The 19619-nt window shown below is 41.4% G+C and overlaps 2 protein-coding genes and 1 non-coding gene across 3 annotated transcripts; 1 reads left to right on the top strand and 2 right to left on the bottom strand.

Moving 5' to 3' along the window:
* Window positions 1-187: 187 nt before the first annotated feature.
* Window positions 188-5872, top strand: nox1 (NADPH oxidase 1). Its single transcript, XM_028416388.1, has 13 exons — window positions 188-272; window positions 395-490; window positions 1313-1423; window positions 1872-1956; window positions 2312-2457; window positions 2890-3083; window positions 3190-3316; window positions 3394-3486; window positions 3560-3801; window positions 4070-4232; window positions 4444-4590; window positions 4677-4801; window positions 5047-5872. The coding sequence occupies exons 1-13, from the start codon at window positions 228-230 to the stop codon at window positions 5171-5173; spliced, it is 1701 nt and encodes a 566-aa protein (XP_028272189.1). The 5' UTR covers window positions 188-227; the 3' UTR covers window positions 5174-5872.
* Window positions 5873-5986: 114 nt separating this feature from the next.
* cstf2 (cleavage stimulation factor, 3' pre-RNA, subunit 2) lies at window positions 5987-14765 on the bottom strand. Its single transcript, XM_028416389.1, has 12 exons — window positions 14655-14765; window positions 14338-14416; window positions 13985-14154; window positions 13738-13874; window positions 12765-12884; window positions 12502-12624; window positions 11697-11808; window positions 8744-8843; window positions 6957-7153; window positions 6679-6803; window positions 6506-6589; window positions 5987-6317 (listed from the first exon to the last, which is right to left on the bottom strand). The coding sequence occupies exons 1-12, from the start codon at window positions 14749-14751 to the stop codon at window positions 6192-6194; spliced, it is 1470 nt and encodes a 489-aa protein (XP_028272190.1). The 5' UTR covers window positions 14752-14765; the 3' UTR covers window positions 5987-6191.
* Window positions 14766-16160: 1395 nt separating this feature from the next.
* On the bottom strand, window positions 16161-16233 carry trnav-uac (transfer RNA valine (anticodon UAC)). Its single transcript has one exon. It is a non-coding gene; the product is annotated as a tRNA-Val (tRNA).
* Window positions 16234-19619: the final 3386 nt, after the last annotated feature.

A 19619-nucleotide genomic window follows, 5' to 3' on the forward strand; every position in this document is an offset into this window, starting at 1 on the left:
GGAATGTAGTCATGCAACTCCAGGAAGGAAACTTTTCCTCCAAACTTCCTGAAAAGTGCAATTTCACTGCCTACATGTTTTTTTTTCTTTGTGAGTCACCACCTCACCTGTAGCTTACACCTGCAGAGGAGGGAGGAGTCCGAGCAGAAAGGTATAAAATAACAGTCTACAGGAAGGCAGGGGATGCAGGTGAGCCGCTGCTGCTGTGAGTAGGTGAAGTGCTCAACATGGGGAACTGGATTATCAACAATGGTTTTACAGCTGTCATGCTGGTGAGTGCTTCATATTCACAGACCCCTCTGTGATAGGACACAAAAACAGATTGTTTTAACATTGACAAAAATGTCCCTTGGATAATTTTGTGATGCAAACATGACCCTGGCTGTGTCTGCAGGTGGTCTGGATGGGCATCAACATCTTCCTTTTTGTCTGGTTTTACTTGTTTTATGACCGAGGGGATCAGTTCTACTACACACGCCATCTTCTAGGGGTGAGTACAGAGACCTCCGCAGAGGACGCGAGACATTATTATGATGCATCGATCAGTGGTAGAGGAAGTTAAAATGTAAAAACTATTGCTGCCATACTGCATTTAATCAGGCAGGACATGAAATGTTTTACTAATGGACAGGTGCTGATCACTTGGAGGTTCAGTACACACCTGTCCCAGGAAATAAAAAAGAAAAAGATGATAAATAGTGCAAATGTAAATGAATGTACAACTTTTTATTCTGTAATTTGTCTGTTTTTTATGTAACTAACTGTTGAAATATGATTCAAAACAATTGTTGGATATGGGGGAACGTTCATAATCCAAAAGCTGACAAAAAATAAAATAAAATAAAATAAAATGCATTTGGGGGATAATTTTAGTATTGGAGATATATTATTAATTTTATTATATATAATATAACTCCAGCTTCCTTCCACATTCTAAAGATGTTCTTGTTAGGTCAACTGGTGACTCTAAACTGCCCATAGGTGTGGGTGTGAATGGTTGTTTGTCTGTGTGTGTTGACCTGTGATGGACTGGTGACCTGTCCAGGGTGTAACCCTGCCTCTCACCCATAGATAGCTGGGATAGGCTCCAGCTCCCCATGACCCTGCACTGCAGGACAAAGCGGGTTCAGATGATGGGTGGCTGGATATATCGATTAAGTGTATTAAATGCAAAATGTATTGTATCTTACACAGCTGCTCACTACCTTAAATCGCCCCTCTGGGACAAATAACGTTTTCTGAATCTGATTCTTCACTTGAGTTAGAAGTCAATACTTCCCTCACATGAATAGGTATCTTACCTTAATTTCAGTCTGCCTTGCCATGGGCCCGAGCTCCTGCAGCTGTCCTCAACTTTAACTGCATGCTGATCCTCCTGCCGGTGTGCAGGAACCTGCTGTCTCTGATCCGAGGCTCCTTTGTGGTAAGATCATGATGTTTACATGTCGCAGCAGGGCGAGGTGGCGTGCTGCAATCCCTCTCATTATCTTTGAAAGGTCAAGTCTTTTCACACTGTCAGCAAGTCAGACAGCGGAACAAGTCTGCTGTTGTGTTATCTCATACTAAAGCATGTTTTTTTAAACATGTTTTAACTATAAAAAAGTTCATCTTCTTATCATTTCTAATCCTTATTTTAATGCTTTTGTTGCAAGAAAACAATAATAAATAAATAAATAAATAAATAAGGTTCATATTTCACACACATCAGGAAAGCATTATATAATAGTTATCTGTATATTTTCTACATATGACTGTTCAGGTTTGCCATTACATCACCACCTTCTTGCTCCATTAATAGACACAGGTTGGGTGGCTTTCTGCTGTGGAAAGATGTTTTACGTCCCACGTCCCTCCATTCTTTATCTTTTCAGTGTTGCAGCAGAACAATGAGGAAACAACTGGACAAAAATCTAAGTTTTCACAAGCTGGTGGCGTACATGATCGCTCTGATGACAGGTGGATTTCTCCTCATTCACCCTCCTTTTGAATTCTTTCCATCAATCATTCTTTTTGTTGTTAGTATCGTGCAGTTTGTTTGTCAATATATCATTATATCTTTAGCTATATGCACATAAAAAAAAACATATGTGTTTACGATTCTGTAAACATGTCTGACCTGAGGCTTGTCAGAGTTCAGATAAGACACATGTGAAGGCCACTCACTCAAAGGTATTGGTGCAGTGAGATGAGTCCTCTCGTTTCTCACACACACATCTTTAAAAAATGAGTGAGTTTTGGTCTAGAATCACATCCTGTGTAACAACTCGACATGAAGTGAACCTCACTCTGCCTCCTCTGTGTGTTCTGACAGCCGTTCACACCATCGCTCACCTGCTGAACTTGGAGTGGTTCACCAACAGCCGGCAGGGTGTTTACGACAAACTCAGCACCGCTCTGTCCAGCCTGGAGGACGCAGGAAACACCACCTACCTGAACCCAGTCCGCATCAAAGACCTCGTAAGTCACCACCTTAAAAAGTGCACATTTATTCATTTGTAGAATTCCCCAGGGCACTAAAAACTAAAAACAATCATCTATCAGACAAACTGAACATAAGTACAGAGGACAGGTAGTTCCTCCTGTAGTAGAAGCAACATATTAGAAGCGTCTTCTCATTGTAATGGTCCACTGGCAGAGGAAATAATAATAATAATAATGGTTTTATAATGCAATGTAAACATGCCACGTGTAACACTTTGGAACAAAACTACATTTCAGCTCCAACTAATCTGTCTCTTAGTGCTGATATTATTGATCTTTGATCGATTCTTAAAGAACTCTGGAGACTCTGTCTGACTCTGGATTGACGCAGTCAGCTGCTGCTGTTTGTGTACTGTGTGACTTTCTGTTGTCGTTAAACGTGTCCATCTTGTCCCCCTTGCGTCTCAGGACCCACAGCAGATTCCCACCTACTTTGCCTTCACCACCATCGCTGGCCTTACAGGCGTCGTCATCACCCTGGCGCTCATCCTCATTATCACCTCCTCCATGGAGGTTATCAGACGCAGCTACTTTGAGGTTTTCTGGTACACCCATCACCTCTTCATCATCTTCTTCGCTGGTCTGGTCTTTCACGGAGCCGGGTACGGGGCAGCTGCCTTTTCTTTTTCCTTTCTTGTTTTGCTGGAATGTGGTTGTTTTTTTTTCAGGCAGGTTTAACTTGTGTGTATGTGTGTGTGTTGTTTGCAGGCGCATTGTGAGGAGTCAACAGAGGACAGATCCACCACACAACTTCACCTTTTGTAAAGACCGCAGTGATGAATGGGGACGGATTCCTGAGTGTCCCATCCCTCAGTTTGCAGGAGGGTTTCCACAGGTGTGTGTTTTTCTGTCTTTATACCCATAGCTTCACCTGTCAGATGTCACTAAAGAAATCTCTGGGCTTTTTTCCAGACCTGGATGTGGGTGATTGGCCCAATGATTCTGTATGTCTGTGAGCGTCTGCTGCGCTTCATTCGCTACATGCAGACAGTCAGATACAGGAAGGTGCGTTTGATTCATGGCCTCTCTGCTCCCTGCTGAGTTCCAGATTATCTTATCCCTCTTGTTTTTTTTCCAGATCGTAATGCGGCCATCCAAAGTGCTGGAACTGCAGATGGTGAAGAGCGGTTTCAAGATGGAGGTGGGTCAGTACGTCTTCCTCAACTGTCCGGCTATCTCCCAGCTGGAGTGGCACCCGTTTACCATGACCTCTGCCCCCGAGGAGGACTTCTTCACCGTCCACATCCGCTCAGCTGGAGACTGGACTGACAAACTTATAGACATCATGCAGCAGCTGCCAGAGGGAGCACAGGGACCCAAGTGAGTTCTTTTATGCTTTTTCGGGCAGTTTCCAATGATGCAGGTTTTTGAAACAACACAAGTCATCAGCCTTCTGCTCTGATTAGTCAGTGCCGTCAGCCTGAGCACTAAATGGAGGGGTCATAACTTAATATGTATGACTGCTTCATACGTTCAGATTATTGTCTCAGACATAGTGTCAGACATCATAAATGGAAAGCTGTAAACTTATATTTATATATCTTATATCTTATATATATATATAACTACTATGTTTCTTCATCCTCAGGATGGGTGTAGACGGACCGTTTGGCACAGCCAGTGAGGACGTGTTTGACTACGAGGTCAGCATGCTGGTTGGTGCTGGCATCGGTGTCACTCCATTCGCCTCCATCCTCAAGTCCATCTGGTACAAGTTCAAAGAGTCAAATCCAAAGCTGCGCACCAGAAAGGTAACGACTGAAATGCCCACAGTCAGTCTGACATTTAACCCCGTGGAAATATTCCATTGTGTTGGCTTGATGGATGTGAGGTTGGGGCTGCTATTGTATTTTTACATAATGACTTCAGTGTGATTTAACACTACGCCCAAATTAAGTCATCAGCAGTGCAGCCAACTCTTCTGTAAGGAGCCATTGTTTAAGATCTACTTCCTGGTTTCAGATCTACTTTTATTGGCTCTGCCGGGAAACACATGCCTTTGAGTGGTTTGCCGACCTGCTGCAGGTGCTGGAGAGAGAGATGGAGGAGAGAGGCATGGGGGATTTCCTCACCTATAAACTCTACCTGACCGGATGGGATCAAACCCACGTACGTCACTAAGAGTCACTGTGCTCCAGTCAGTCCAGATTAACAGTATGAGTTCACCTAAAACTCATCTCTCACGCTGTCCACAGGCAAATCACGTGATGGTCCACTTTGACGAGGACACAGATGTGATCACTGGGCTCAGACAGAAAACTCAATATGGCCGACCCCTCTGGGACAAAGAGTTTGAACAAGTCCGCAAAGAGAACCCCATGTAAGATCAAACTCCTGCTGAAATAAATTGAACTCTTTTCCAAGTATTAAAGTATTCTTCATTTACATTAAAACCTATAAATACCTATACACACCATGTATATGCTGTATGTATTTATGTATAAATACATAGACTGTCAAATTTTGAATCTCTGTAACTATTTTTTTTAGAATATAATGGAGTTAAATATAAAATGCTTTCTCCACAGCTTGTGACCCATTTAAACCCTTTTTTGTCATTTTCAGGTCAGTTGTTGGAACATTCTTGTGTGGCCCTGCAATGCTCGCCAAAGTCTTGGCGAAGAAATGTGCCAAATACTCAGACGTGGATCCTCGCAAGACCAAATTTTACTTCAACAAAGAGAACTTCTGAGAAAGAGGAAGTAAAAGTATCAGGGAGGCAACCATCTGTGATTTTTGAAGGTAATTTGGAGGAAGCCTCTCATCAAACTATCTGAAGAGAAGTGTTGATGACAAAGCCGCAGGACAACATGACAACGTGACAGCATGTTGTTTAATCAGTGCCACTCAGGGATCCACTTTCTCTTCTATCAATGAATCACTGTGGCTGCACCTTTACAGTGCTCCTGTTGTATCATTTAGTCATTTTAACCAGTGTTTGTGGTGAAGACTATGAGCGGAATTTTACTGTTACAAAGTGTTTGCTTGTGCACAAGGAAAGTACAAAACAGGAAGTTCATAAAGATGCTTTGCAAATATACTTTCAAAAATCTAAACTAAAAATTAAGGGTTATGTTAACTCTGCAAACTTTGATTTTATCAAACCAAAAAACGTTTTCAAGATGCATTTAAGAACCCTTAAATATTTGTTTCTTGAACTATCACATTATCTTTCATTTCCTGTCTGTTATTAGTCCCTTATTTTCCACTGAAGAATAATAATTAGCCTTTTCTGTACATTAAAAGCTGTTTACCTTTGTCTGGGAATTTTTTGTGACACAAAGGAAGCAGGTTTCTTGGAATGAGACAGTAACCCGTCAGGTTCTATTTCCTTATCAGACATAGGACAACAGTCACGTAGCCTGTGGTTAATCATCCTCTAAACACCTGTTCTGTATACAACTCCTTCTAAATAAACACATGAAGACAATCAATGTATTCCTTTATTGATAAAACAGTTTGGTTTGGAGGGGGGGAAAAAAAGAAAGATGAGACGTCATGACAGTCTTGTCGAGAGTTTTTAAATCTACACCAACCTTCATACAAAACAGACAATAGGATTAAAAAACACTATACAAACAGTCCAAACTAAGAATATGAGACGTTGGAGGCAGAGCGCAAGTCCTGAAACAAGGACATGGAACAAACTCAAAAATGTTTCCAACGAAGACATGGAAAGAAAACTTTACAGCGTCTCGTCAGTCAGACCATTAAGGAGCTCCGCCTGCAGTCTTCTGAATCTGCTCCTTGAGGATGAGGATGCTCTGCCGCTGCTCCGGAGGCAACATGGCGATCTGTTCTGGGGTAAGCTGTAGAACCTGCATGATCAGGGCGGCCTGAAGGTGGACGGAAAAATATCATCAAGATGTCACAGGGGAAAAAAAACAAAACAAAAACAGCTATTGTTCAGTCCAAACAATAACCCGTTGTCGTCAGGTGTGACAGTTTTGCAACCAGTGAATGAGAAACTTTTCCTTCAAATATTATGAAGGCAGAGTGATGACTGAGATAAAGTGACACCCACCTTCTCCTGGTCTTGTGTGGAGACCTGACTCTGCCCTGGACTGAAGCCTCCTCCTGATGGGGGAACACCTGAAATACCAGGACCCTGCAGCACACAACACTCAGAGTCACAACACATAAAACAATAACTCTGTGTATAGCAAAGAAAAAACAGAAAACAGTCGGGGCTGTTACCGGTCTTGCTGGTGGAGGAGCGTTTGGTCCCATGCTGTGAGGGACGGGGCCTTGCATTCCTGCTGTCATGGGAACCCTCTGGCCAGTCACTGGTCCGCGAGAGTCCATTGCCCTCGGGTCACGGCCTGCAGAAGGAAAGAGAACCACAGCGATCACACAATGTTGAGGAAATGTTAAAAACACTGATATTGATCATAAGGAAACAGACATGCTTTAAATCATTTTCCATCTTAAACTGAGCACGACATCCAAATATGAAGCCTTGTTGGAGCAGCTACCTCTGGTTTCCATGGGCGGTCCCCGTGGCTCCATCATCGGGGGCCCTCTGGGGTCACCCATCATGTTTCGTGGCTCACCCATGGGTGGGCCTCTCATGTCCATTGGAGGTCCCCTCATATCTGGAGGTCCAGCCGCCATCTGAGACATGTGTACAGGTGGAGCCTGGTGTGGAGGTGGAGCCCCCATGTAGCCCCGGCTGAATACAGAAACAAAAATGGATGAAAAAAATGACATATTTTGCATAAAAAACTCCACATAAACGTGGAGTTTTGAGTTACAATTTACCATCATAAAAATCAAACCTTGTTTATTTTACTGTGCACGGTGGGTAGAAAAAGACAAACATATTTGCACACCTCACTTAACAAGAACAGCATTTTAGTTACAGTTCTAACTACAGCTTGAGTTACAGCTACAGTTTGAGTTACAGTTCACCATCATAACAATCAAACCCTGTTTATTTTACTGTGCACGGTTGGTAGAAAAAGACAAACATATTTGCACACCTCACTTAACAAGAACAGCATTTTATTGATAGATTAAAACTGCTGAACTGGCCAAGCAGGTTTTAATTGTCAAACATTCATCCATTTTTATCCCCTTATCCAAATCCTGCACCACCTTTATCAGGTCATGGTGGCAGCAGGCTAAGCAGGATTTTTGTTGTCTATTTCATCTAGAGAATCCCCAGGTCAGATGAGAAATACCATCACATTCTGAGTCTACTATGTGTTGGCTTTCCAGCTGGGCATGCCCTGATCAGAACCACTAACCACCTCATCACACTCCTTTTGACATAAAGGAGCAGCTACTCTCACCCTCAGTCTAAAGGTGGATATACACTGCTACATTTACTGTATGCAGTGTATTTGCACACTGATGTGTGCCTCACTCTGTGACTCAAGCCACTGTTGCAGTGTTTTTTTTAGTTTAATCTGTTAAATCCAGACAATGGCAACTGGATTATGTCGAAGTTGGAGCAAATAAATGTTGAAAGGTTACATGTGAAACTGAAATTACAGCAGAGATGTCAGAGGCGTATAACACGACTGAACTGTAGTGAAGTTAACATCAAATGTTGGCAGGTAAGAGTAATCCACGGAAGGAAATAGAATGCCAATCACTGCATCACAACATGTAGTTAAATTCCTGAAGAGGTGCTTGTGAGCCTCTGCCATGGATTTAACACGTCAATATAAATCAAGCCTTAAACAGAGCCAATGGAGGGGAAACACAGTTTGGCTAGATGTATTTGTGATTTAATTATTTTGGTCAGTTTTCACCATGGATGAACATGGGAACATATATCAACATATTTTTTATTGATCATCAGATTAATGTATATTTGTTTCACTAGGTAACAGAGAACAGACTGCACACCTCCAACTTCTCAGCGAGGCACACACTCCTCCGCTCTGTCCTGCTGCTCTGTGAAAAATACTATGTGCAACGTGTGCAGCACGATGTCAGGGTGTGGATGCACTTAATGTTTACAGCTTTGTTCCTATACAGTCAGGTAGCTTAACCTCTATTATTTTCCATTTCTGCCCTACATGTGCCTTAGTAAAAATGCCTGGGATCTGGAGTAGTAAAACCATAATTACCATTATTAATAATAATTAATGGTTTTAAATTTAATTTTAATTAAATTAAAACCATAATTACCATGGTAACTGCATGTTTTACAAAATCTTGCATGACAACATTTCTAACTTGGCCTGCTGCACTCCTAAAAAAAACATACACCTTTTCTGTTGTTATTGTAAAATATGGGTGGATGTCTTACTTGGGATCAATGACTTCTCCTGTAACAGACAGCAGAGTTCCTCCTCTGGGATCATTGGGACCGTCTCCTAGCAGGCCTCTCGGAGGGATACCGCCCGGTCCTGAAAGGACAAAGACTAAATATTCAACTACATAAATACATTCACTACAAGCACATTTTTCTTCAGGTCACTGAGCAGAAAATGTGTTATCATGACTAATCCACTTTAGAAAGCACCCACACCTATAAGAAGGTGAGTGTTTGCTCAGGGCAGAGATGTGATAAAACACACAGAGACCACAGCAAGTGTCCAACATTACAACACACAGGGGGACATCAGGGAGTGATCAGGAACACAAAATCAGGAAGAAAGCAGAACACGGAGGTCTCTCATCAATATTAACAGGGAGATTAAAGGTTTTTAAAAAAAAAAAACACATCAAATAAATCTCTGTTTTCACACAGACACAGAAAACCTGACCAGAAAGAGTATTTCCTACTTGTGTCTTGTAATTCTGATGTGATTTGGTCATGAGAACATCATGGACAGGAGGCATGCAGAGAAAAAGCAATCGATGTCTTAGTGTTCAGTTAATGAATTGATATTAACATGAAAGTCATAAGAGTACTGTGGTACCTAGTTAGTAGTTGAGCACAATAACAAGATAACATCCTAGCTTGCCTTTGTCTGGACCTCAAATATTCTTTTTAAGCAGGAACAGCAACAACACACTAGCTGCAGTCCCCTGTGTGGCCACTTGAGGCTGGATCAAGAAGCAATTTCTTCCCCACAGACTTCCATGTTATAATACCTAACTTTACAGCAGAGACAAACAAAAAAGGGAGCCGTTTACCTCATCTTCTTCTAGCTTAAAACAAAAACATATCACTCTTATCATGTGTATTTGTTTCACTGAAAATGAAAAGGTGCATTTAGATGACCTGGTAAACGACCCCTGGGCTGCTGTTAGCTTGTCAGTGTCACATTGTTGTGGACATTTTTTGACTACTGATGCTGACAAACACAAACATGAAACGGCATTTAACAAGATTGCTTTCACTGACCTGCAAACTTAGTTTAATGTCACTCAAAGCTTCGTAGGACTACAACAATGGCTCTGTAGTTTCTGCCTCTGTAAGTGAGACACGTGCTGTATACATGGACTGATACACGACTGCAACTCATGATAAAATGTCACTGTTTCTGTGTTTACCCTGGCTGGAGTAGGAGTTCTGTGAAAATCTGCAACATGTTAATGTTTATAATTTACACGCAGTATTTTTTAGTCGCTAAACAAACAGCCTAGTTGGTGTCAGGTGCGGTCACCATGATTTCTATGAGTTCGCAGGTACGGAGGATAAACACTGCTCCGCAGGCTCACTGACCCAAATTTGCCCACAGTGCCATGGCAACAGCACCACGGCTAAAAACAGAACATAAACACAGAAAATGAGTATGAATATGCCTTTTAGGGCAAAAGCATGCCTCCACCCTCACATTCTCCACATCTAAGAAACGCTGCTGTAGTCCACATCCATCAGTCTGAATGCATCAAGTTACTTCACAACTTTGCAAAACCACAAACAGCAGACACCACAAAGCAATCCTCTGAATCATATATGTCAACAATGGACATTAGCTCCAACACCTGCCAAAGGGTTCTTCTATATCAGACAACCCACCGGTCACAGCTGAGTGCGCCTACCAGACATGCTGCGCTGGTGAGGCCACTGGAGCATTTTAAAACCTCTTTCACAGCAGCTAAAAGTGCATCTTAAGTGCTCTTTTGTACTGATAAGTCATCAAGCTGACCAAAGTTGTCCATCTCAAAGAGAGCTTTAGGCACAACAAGTATGCAAACAGCAGCTAAGTCTAATTTTATAATATTAAAACGTTGCATCATTCTTCATCTCAAGTTAAACTGCTTTACGCTGCCATTGGACAGAAATGCCACCCCATTACGGTAATCATGTAGAAACACTTGGCACTCTTGGCACAAACCTGTATCTTTCCACATGCAGTGTCACCACCCTCAGGACGTGACATGTTCTGCTCTTGTTATGACACTACTCTGAGAGCATAATCTTTATATCAACAAGCTTCAGAACAGCTCTGAATGTGTAATGGTAAGAGCTTCACATTTATTTATAGGGGACATGCAGTCTTAAAAAACGGTAGAATAATACCAGACATGGTCCAGACAGGGCCGGTCAGTGCTACAACCTGACTGGAAAACTGAAGCAAGATACAGTGATACCTTGAGGCCGCTCGATAGCAGCTTGCCCGGACGATCCTGTGGGAGAATGCTGAAGGTTTCCTGAGCCAGCATTAAAGTGAAAAGAACAAGAGACACAAGACTCAAGAGAGCAAAGCAGCATTTTAGCGCACTAATGAAATCATCTCACACACACACATGCACACACAGAGGGGTGAGGAGGGAGCTAAACAGCAATATATGTTACAGAGGAGTACATTTAGGTGTAAAGACAGTCAGCAGTCACAATTACCATTTTCTCACGGGGAACCTCCACTAATTACAGGTCTCTGGTGACACCTAGTGATCCCAGAGAGCCATGACATTCAAAAAAAGTACCAAACACGCCTTAACCCTAAACACTTGGTAGGTGCTATGCCCTTTCCGTTTAGTATCACACAGTTATGGTAGATCTTCAAATCAAAATCTAGAGTTTCACAGCCAAGTAAAATACTTTGCAGAAAAGCTAAATTGATTTTCATTATCAATCATCAATTTGCAGCTCTGAAAGCCTGTTTACAAACTTATCTAAAGGTAACTCTGCATGAAGCTACACCATGATAACTGTGAACAATCACTTAAAACACATTCAATCTATCCTCTAATTTTCTACAAAGACGTGAAGCCATTAACACTTCTAGTAATTAGTATCTGCAAAACAAGGGTTTCTGCACAAAGTTCATTTGGTGCTTTAAGTGTAAACACAGCTTGACACTTACCTGAAGGTCCAACTGGTCCCGATACAGGTCCTGGTACAGCCATTGGTCCAGGAACAACACCCATATTGGGGGGCTGCATCATCGGTGGTGCTCCATTGACATGCATTCCAGGCTGATAATATGACAAAAATGTGAAAAGTATGAATTAGAAAAAAGAAATGACCCTACCTAAACTTTGATCAACCAGTGTTGCTATTGTTGAATCATAAAGAGGTTGCAGAATGGTGCTTGTGTCATCTCTGTCATCCTTTTTTTTAAATAACCACGCCACCCTGGTAACTAAGAAAATGGAGAAGGTGTTCTCTCCAGATGTCAGACATGAAATTGACACAACAAAGACAGATAGGCTCTGGATCTGTGGGAACTGATTGGCCCAATCTGATCGTTGCTGGTGAGTGTTACGTTTTCATGACATTGTCATAGAAACCAAACCCACACGCAGTGCAGTGCAGCAGCACAGGGAACACTACATGGACAGTTAAGGATGAGAGAAATTATTTTTTGGTCTATTTCGTAATGAGTCACGACCTACATGCACGTTATTATAAAGTCTTGAATCTACAAAAAGGAGAAGTCAAGTGTTCTTGTTTTGGTTCAGTCACCTCTGGACCAACTACTCACAGTACCAGTCTAAAAACAGAAGCATTCCTTTCAAACCCTGCTTCAACTTTCTTGTGGCTCTAATCAATATTTATTTACTACCGGTACCAGAGTCATGACTTCACATCTGATTTCAGAGTCAAAAACAGGGAGATTTTGTTGTAATGTAACCATTACCTAAAGAATGAAATTCTGTTCTGCTTACCACAGGCTGTGGCTGAGAAACTGGAATGCTGGGTTGTGCTTGAGGAGGGTTGACTGGTGGTGCTCCTCCACCCTGTCCGCTGGGAATCAGTGGCTGAACTGCAGTTTGGCGATGGAGCATTTTCTGTACATGGAAAAACATCTCAAAATATGTCCAGATAGCATTTCTTATTTTAACTAACAAACACCAACATAGTGACTGGATTGTACTTCAAATAAACATTCTAAAGAACTGTTGAGATTTGACTGATCCTTCATTCTCACCAAGGCTATCTCGGGGTCGACAATCCGCATGACCACTTGAGCTTGCAACAGGGCATAGGCCAGCTGAGGGTTCTGCAGCAGCATGTTCCTTGCCTCCTGGGGACTGTTTTGCACACACAGCTGGAGAAAGAAATCAAATTTAGGAAGAAAAAAAAAAGCTCTGATTTTGGAAAAAAAAAAAATCAAACTGCGCACGAAAAAGAAAGTCTTTGAACTGATCATTATCATTTATAAGAAAAAAATATTACATATTTATAATTCACATCCACACCCAACCAAAATAATGACATTAGACAAAGATGTTATCTTTGTTAGTATGTGGATCAGAGCACAAGCACTCTGATTAGCATATGGAGGCTGTCCTACTGACACAAGCGTTGGTGCAACAAAACACTTTCCCAGCTGGGGGAGAAATGTCTGCAGTGTGGTTGTTTCTAAGAGCTTAATGAAGCAGACTGCCAGCTGTGAAAAGATAAGGCTTCTGTAGTCGAGCTGAGAGAGGCAGGCTGTACAGCAGAGTCTCTGCTAATGAAAGGAAAGGAAGAGCATCTGTATACAGTTGTCAGGCTGAAGGTGATTCAGACTGAAAGAAATATGTCTCCCACCAAAAAAGAGCAAGTTGCATCACACACAGTGTAAGGGTCTAATAATACTTTAAATTCTAGTAGATTCCTCATCAGTTGCATTTGTGTGTTTTTTTTTGTTGCACAAAACCTTGTAAATTAAAGCTATTCCAAAAGTGCAGATGCTGTTTTACCTGCCCTGTTTGAGGGACAATGTACTGTTAGACAAAGAGCTGTGGAAAGGTTCACTAGAGAGGGATCCGTCATACTGAGGACCAGTCAACGTAAATCAGGAAGACACCTTTGACGGAAGTAGATAGTTAAGAATATCTAAAAGAAAGTTAAGTAAAGTGTCTGTGAGAAAATGATGTATGTCTCATGGAAAAATTTGAGAGAACAAGCCCACCTACCTTCATCTGTTTCATAAGTTCAAACATCTGCTCAGGTGGCAGGCTGGCCACAGCTCTGCTGATGGACTCTGGTGCTTCCGCTGGCTGGACACTATCTCCGTAAGGAGACTCAATAATTGGGGCTCCAGTTCCCAAACCTGCAAAAAATACACAAATACATTTAAATTGCTGCTTTGCTGACACATCTTACAACAAGGCTATTAGGAGTGGTGCACTTGCAGTTAGCTAACAGTACATGAACACTTACTTTTCAGCTCTTCTTTGTTTTTCTCACTGGCTGCATTGTCAACACGCAGAGCCCGACCACTGAACTCTCTCCCATTCAGGTTCCTCATGGCACTGAGTGCCGTCTCCTGGTCTTGATATTCACAGAAACCATATCCCTTTGGTTTGCCTGTCTCTCTGTCATAAACTAACCTGAAAACAACAAGGTGCAGGTTTGACAACAACCACATGGTGAAAGAGAAAAACCTCTTTCTGGTGGAACTACATGGGATTTAGAAGCTTGGTTATTTATATGTAATGTGAGAAAAACGAGTTAAGATTTCAAACTTGAGTAAAAGAGCTGTTTACATATAAACACTTCCTTCCGTTACTCACCTGAAGCTCACAACAAGTCCGACCTCAGAAAAAATGTCTTTCAGTTGCTCTTCTGTTGCTTCATACGGAATATTTCCCACTAAAATAATTATGACATATGAAAAGCCACCGTTAATAACAAAAAATCATCTATAGTTTGTTTGATGTCTTCTTTAGACAGATTAAGTTTTGCTCCCTCGTTGCTTAGCTAACAGCAACACTAGCCGTAGAGGTATGTTAGCTAGCTTTCATTCATTAGCTGTAAAGTTTATCGGCTTGTTATCAAAACTAATAGATGAAACTGCCTTTACTCAAGCAAGTAATGGCACCGAACTCACCGAACACTGATCGCAACGATCGATCAACAGCTGGATCCCTGTTCGCGGCAGCAGCAGCGGCTGCAGCAGCCGCGGCAGCAGCAGCTACGTTCGCCATTTTGCGGACAGAAATTAATGTGACACCAGGAAATAAAGAATAGACAATTTCCGTTTGTGGAAAAGGGCCACATTTAAAAACCAATTGCCACATTTGCTAACCTCTGTACAATTCAAATTTGTCTTTATTTGAATATCAGCAATGAACAGCATCTATTTGAAAGTGCGAAAAGAGAATTGCTGCTCTTAAATTAATTTTAACGCCACTGTTTCCTCAGTGGAACAACTAAAATAATCATGAAAGGCTCATAAAGCAGTAATTCTCTAGTTAAACAAGTGCGAGGACTCCAGCGGACGCAGTTTTTCCACAGCAGCAGTTGCGGTGAGTGCTTATTTATGAGCAGCTAGCTAGCTAACACAAAATGTAGCCTTGTAGTTCACAGTTATCTGACAGCTACAGCGAGACCAGGAGGGTGTAAAAGTAATTTAAACGTTTATTCATGTTAGCTGTTAAACTGTCGTGACATTAAAACATATTTGTGGTGGCCGGTATATGTGGCTTATTAATACAATACTTGAAAGTTCATTCAGAGAGAAGGTTGGAAGATAAATCTTGAGTAATTGATAAGCTGTTGTTTTTAGACAATTATAATAATAAAATATTTTTTTTTAAACTAAAAAAAAGGCTGTGAGGTTAAAAGAGGTTAAAACTTTTAATATCCAACTAAATGTCTTGTCATTCTATCTGTAGTGGGGCAGACAGATGTTAAGAAAACTCATACACGAGAGTGTTGGTGTTTGGACAGTTTTTAAGCTGTAGTAGTAATTTATCAACACCTCCACCAACCAGATGTTTTGCCTCCTTTCCTGCTTTGTGTTGGGCTTTTTTACTTTCACATATTGTGGCCATTAACTTGGATACTTGTAATCACTATGGCTTTGCTGTGAGTTAGGTTCTGGGTAATAGCTCTGATCTTATCCCTCAGTTGTTGTTTTTGTTGCCTGTGAAGCCCATTTCTTAGCTGTTTGATGATGATCTGATAATGTATTGTTTAATGAAAGTTGGTGGTCGGGTAGGCCTTGGGACATGGAATGGGAATGGGAATGTTAAGTAGTAAAGGATAACTTGTGAGATGTACCACAGCACCTAGTCATCCACAGCCATCAAACATTGAATAGGTAAAGCTAGAAGCTGGATAGTTAGGAAAAATACATGTTACATTTGATCTTTTTACTTTCAAAGCCATTCTACTTATGAGTTCTTGCCCTACTTCGCCCTTCCTTTAAGCATTTTTTACATGGCTTTTTGTACTTATTCACTCAAAAGGATATTTTGCATCCTTGAATTGTTGACACGCACTGTACGCATATGCTTCCTTCATTTGACCCTCTAATGTGTTTTAAAGTGTGCTATGTCACATTTGTAAGTTTGTTGTTTATTGAGTGCAATAAAACAGGATCAAAAGATCATGGTTCCACTGGGGCTCGAACCCAGGACCTTCTGCGTGTAAAGCAGACGTGATAACCGCTACACTATGGAACCAGCTGCTTTTTCCGTTTTGTAAAAGGCGTAATGAAGACGCCCGTTGACATGTTCACACTATTATTCGATGGTTAGTGGGATATAATGGAGGACAGACCGCCGGCATTAACCGAGAAACGTCCTCTATCCACCGCGTAGGCTCCGCTGGCTGTAAACGCTGTAAGCAGCGGAGTGTCGGGCCGGAGTGTCCCCTCGGAATTAACCAGCTATTATCCGCTAGTGTTCCGGTTTATCGAGTCGAGCCTTCTTGTTTTGGTTTTCTGGCCGATCATCTCACGTTTTCGTGTGCCTACACATCCAGTCCGGATACTGTTCGTAGTTAAGGCTGACTTGGTTTATACAGCTAGCACGGATCACTTGTGCGTACACTCTTCGCCTTAGCAACTTAAGGTACTTATGTTTTCAGTTAAAGTTGTGGCTGCCATTTGTTATAATTTCTACACCTTTATCAAATCAACCTTTACTATCACTATAATATTATCTCATTTAAATGTTCCTAACAACACCAGGGAGTGTATACACTGTATTTTGTCCACCAAAGTTGTTTCTATTTAATACTTTGCAGCAACCCACGTTAGGTTTAAACAGTACACAGCACTAGAGTTAACACATTTTAGTGAAGGTGATCATCGCCACTCACTTATCTTAATGCAAGGTTGCCTCCTAAATTAGTCATTAGAGATTATCTATTTATAAAACAGTGTCTTAAACATTAATACAAATGGGCTGAGCAGCTTATTCATCTCAGCGATTGTCATTCCTGAAGTGCACTGTCTGTCTGTCTGTGAGTGTGTCTGCTGTGGTCACTGTATCAGTGAGGTCAAAGCTGAATTTCTAAGCACGTTTCTGCTGCTAAATTGTGCTTTGATGATGCTCTGTGTGCCTTAGACTGTACTGCATAGGTCCCCCTTTGGCTAAGGTTGTGCAGTTTAAGAGTTTTCGTCACTGATTGACGAAGCTCCTCAATCAAGCAAATGTCCAAATGCCCGTTTTTGCAGCCGCTGTTGCTCTGAAATCAGTGATTACAAGAATGACTTAGATGATACGGTTCTTACACCAATGTGTTCTCCTCGTTCTCCTCTCATCAAATTGCCTCTCTTCAGCATCTTTCTTCCATTTTTATCCATTCTCACTCCAGCTTGCTTAGGTGCCAATGAGGGAAGGGCAGTAATGCTGCACAGGAAAATGTGGGGATGACAGCTGCATCTGTTTATCATGTGGGGTACAATAGCACACCTTGAGAGCCAGCCAGAGCGTGTATTCTCACTGATCCTGGCTCCAGCACAGCAGGCCAAGATTAATAGACATTCACATGTGAGCAGGATCAAAATTCAAGACCTGCAAGATCCACTGACTGTGAATTTGCCTGACCAGAAATCAGTCATAACAGTCAAACATAACAATTAAATATGGATAGTTAAGGAAACATCTGATTAAAAACATGGGGATAATATCTTCCATTGACTATACTTTCTTGCAGAGATCCTCACTTGCATGGACTATATACAAGGCTGAGTGCCTTGTTGGCCTCTTTTAATAGGAATAACTTAAAAAGACCTTGTCTGTTTCAGACAGTAGAACATCTGTAATTAAATGTATCAGACTGATAGATGAAATAAATGTTTCATCAGTCAGCTCTTGTGATGTCTTACCCTGTAGATCATTTGTGCCAGAGTACAATACAGTGCTTATCAAAAAGTGAAAAATTACATTTGAAATTTTTAGATTTACTCTCCTAATGACTCAGGATAATGCTCAATCACTTTTAGCAAGTCCTTGACGTTTGCTCACAGCAAGGTCTGTAGATTCTCCATGGAGACTGGAGTTTTGTTTCTGGAAAGTCAAGCTGCTTTATTCATTATTATATTTAAATGTACATTGTTGTATTAGGTTATCAATAGAAAGAAACATGGCAGGTATCTCCGAATATACACATATATCTTCAACTTCAATGGTTAGCTGTCATCTAACTGGCATTTGTAGACTATCGTCTAAAGATCATGGCCAAAATTTTCTGCACAAGAGTTCAAGAGTTCTGATGAAGAGGCTGCTGGACTTCATCGACACCTCTGCGTGGGTTATTGTTTTCGTCACGTATAAAAAGGACTCAGCTGCAGTTGTTGACATTATTGGGCGTCAGAAGTAACCTGCTGACATGGTGCAAATATAAAATCCTTCAGCAGGACGTTCCATAGACTGCACCCTTCAAAGGATGCGGTTCCTAATTTGAAATGCAGCTAAAGTTGCTTCTGGGAACATCTCGCGTTCTCTTGCAGCATTCCTCTTACATTTTAGAATGAGCTTCAGTGAAAACACATTCATTGTATCATAGACTTGCCTGTTCCTGGAGTCTAACATCCTATAGTCTTGACCCATGGGAGGTTTCTACTCAGGCAAATCTGGACTGTAAACTCTTTAACAGCAGTTCACTGACTTAAGCCACTTTTACAAGCCTTCCATAAGTTGTCAGGATGTCCTGATCTTTGTATGACCACAAAAGAAAGAATGCACCAACGTGTATTGGTGACATTTTGTGTGTCTTTGCAGATGTTTAAACTTGTTTTTGCTCTGGTGTTTTGCCCATCATCTATATTTGTACGTTTGGAACATCTAGTTTGTGTCGACTCATTCTTCTGCGTCATGTTGCCAAGAGAACAAGACATGGCTGTTTCCTGATTTGTTAACTATACATGAGCTCACTTCTATGCTTCTCCAGTCTGATTCATTAGTTAAATAACTATTTGTCTACAGGTTTGCGTTGTGAAGTGCAACTTCCAGCTGTTAATGTGCACTTCCTTTGTTGGTGCATATTTTGCTTTATCATCAGCACAGTTATGTTTTACCAGGTGCCACAGGTAGAGAGAGGATGTTATGACGAGCAACAAATGTCTCCAAGCCTGGAACAGAGCTATTGAGGTTATATGTGACAGTGCCACCATTAGGCCCCAACATTTGGCAGATTGACCATAACTCTCGAGTGCTGCTGTTGCACCTAAATGCCAATATTTTATTCATACAGGAAAAAGAGAGGCAGTCTAGCTCATTATATAAGATTTCTTTCAGGGCAAAATCACACTGACACCCCTCTTTATAAATCTTATTCAACAACACTGCACTCAAGATTATTTAAACCATAGCCTGAACTGTACAAGACTTTTGAAGCAGATATTCTACCAGATGTGTCTCACAGAAATGCATAAGTCCACATGGAAACCTAAAAACTTGATGGGATGCTGCTCAGAAGCATCGGATGAAATTTGTCACTCGGACACGTACACACCTGCAGACCTCAGCTTTAGTCAGTCACCATGCTCTTTTGTGTGAACGTCCCTTATATACTTTATTATGCTCAATTTACACACTGCAGTGTTTAAATTCTCTGAACA

This window comes from Parambassis ranga, chromosome 10 (genome assembly GCF_900634625.1).
Source record: "Parambassis ranga chromosome 10, fParRan2.1, whole genome shotgun sequence".
Lineage (NCBI taxonomy): Eukaryota > Metazoa > Chordata > Actinopteri > Ambassidae > Parambassis > Parambassis ranga.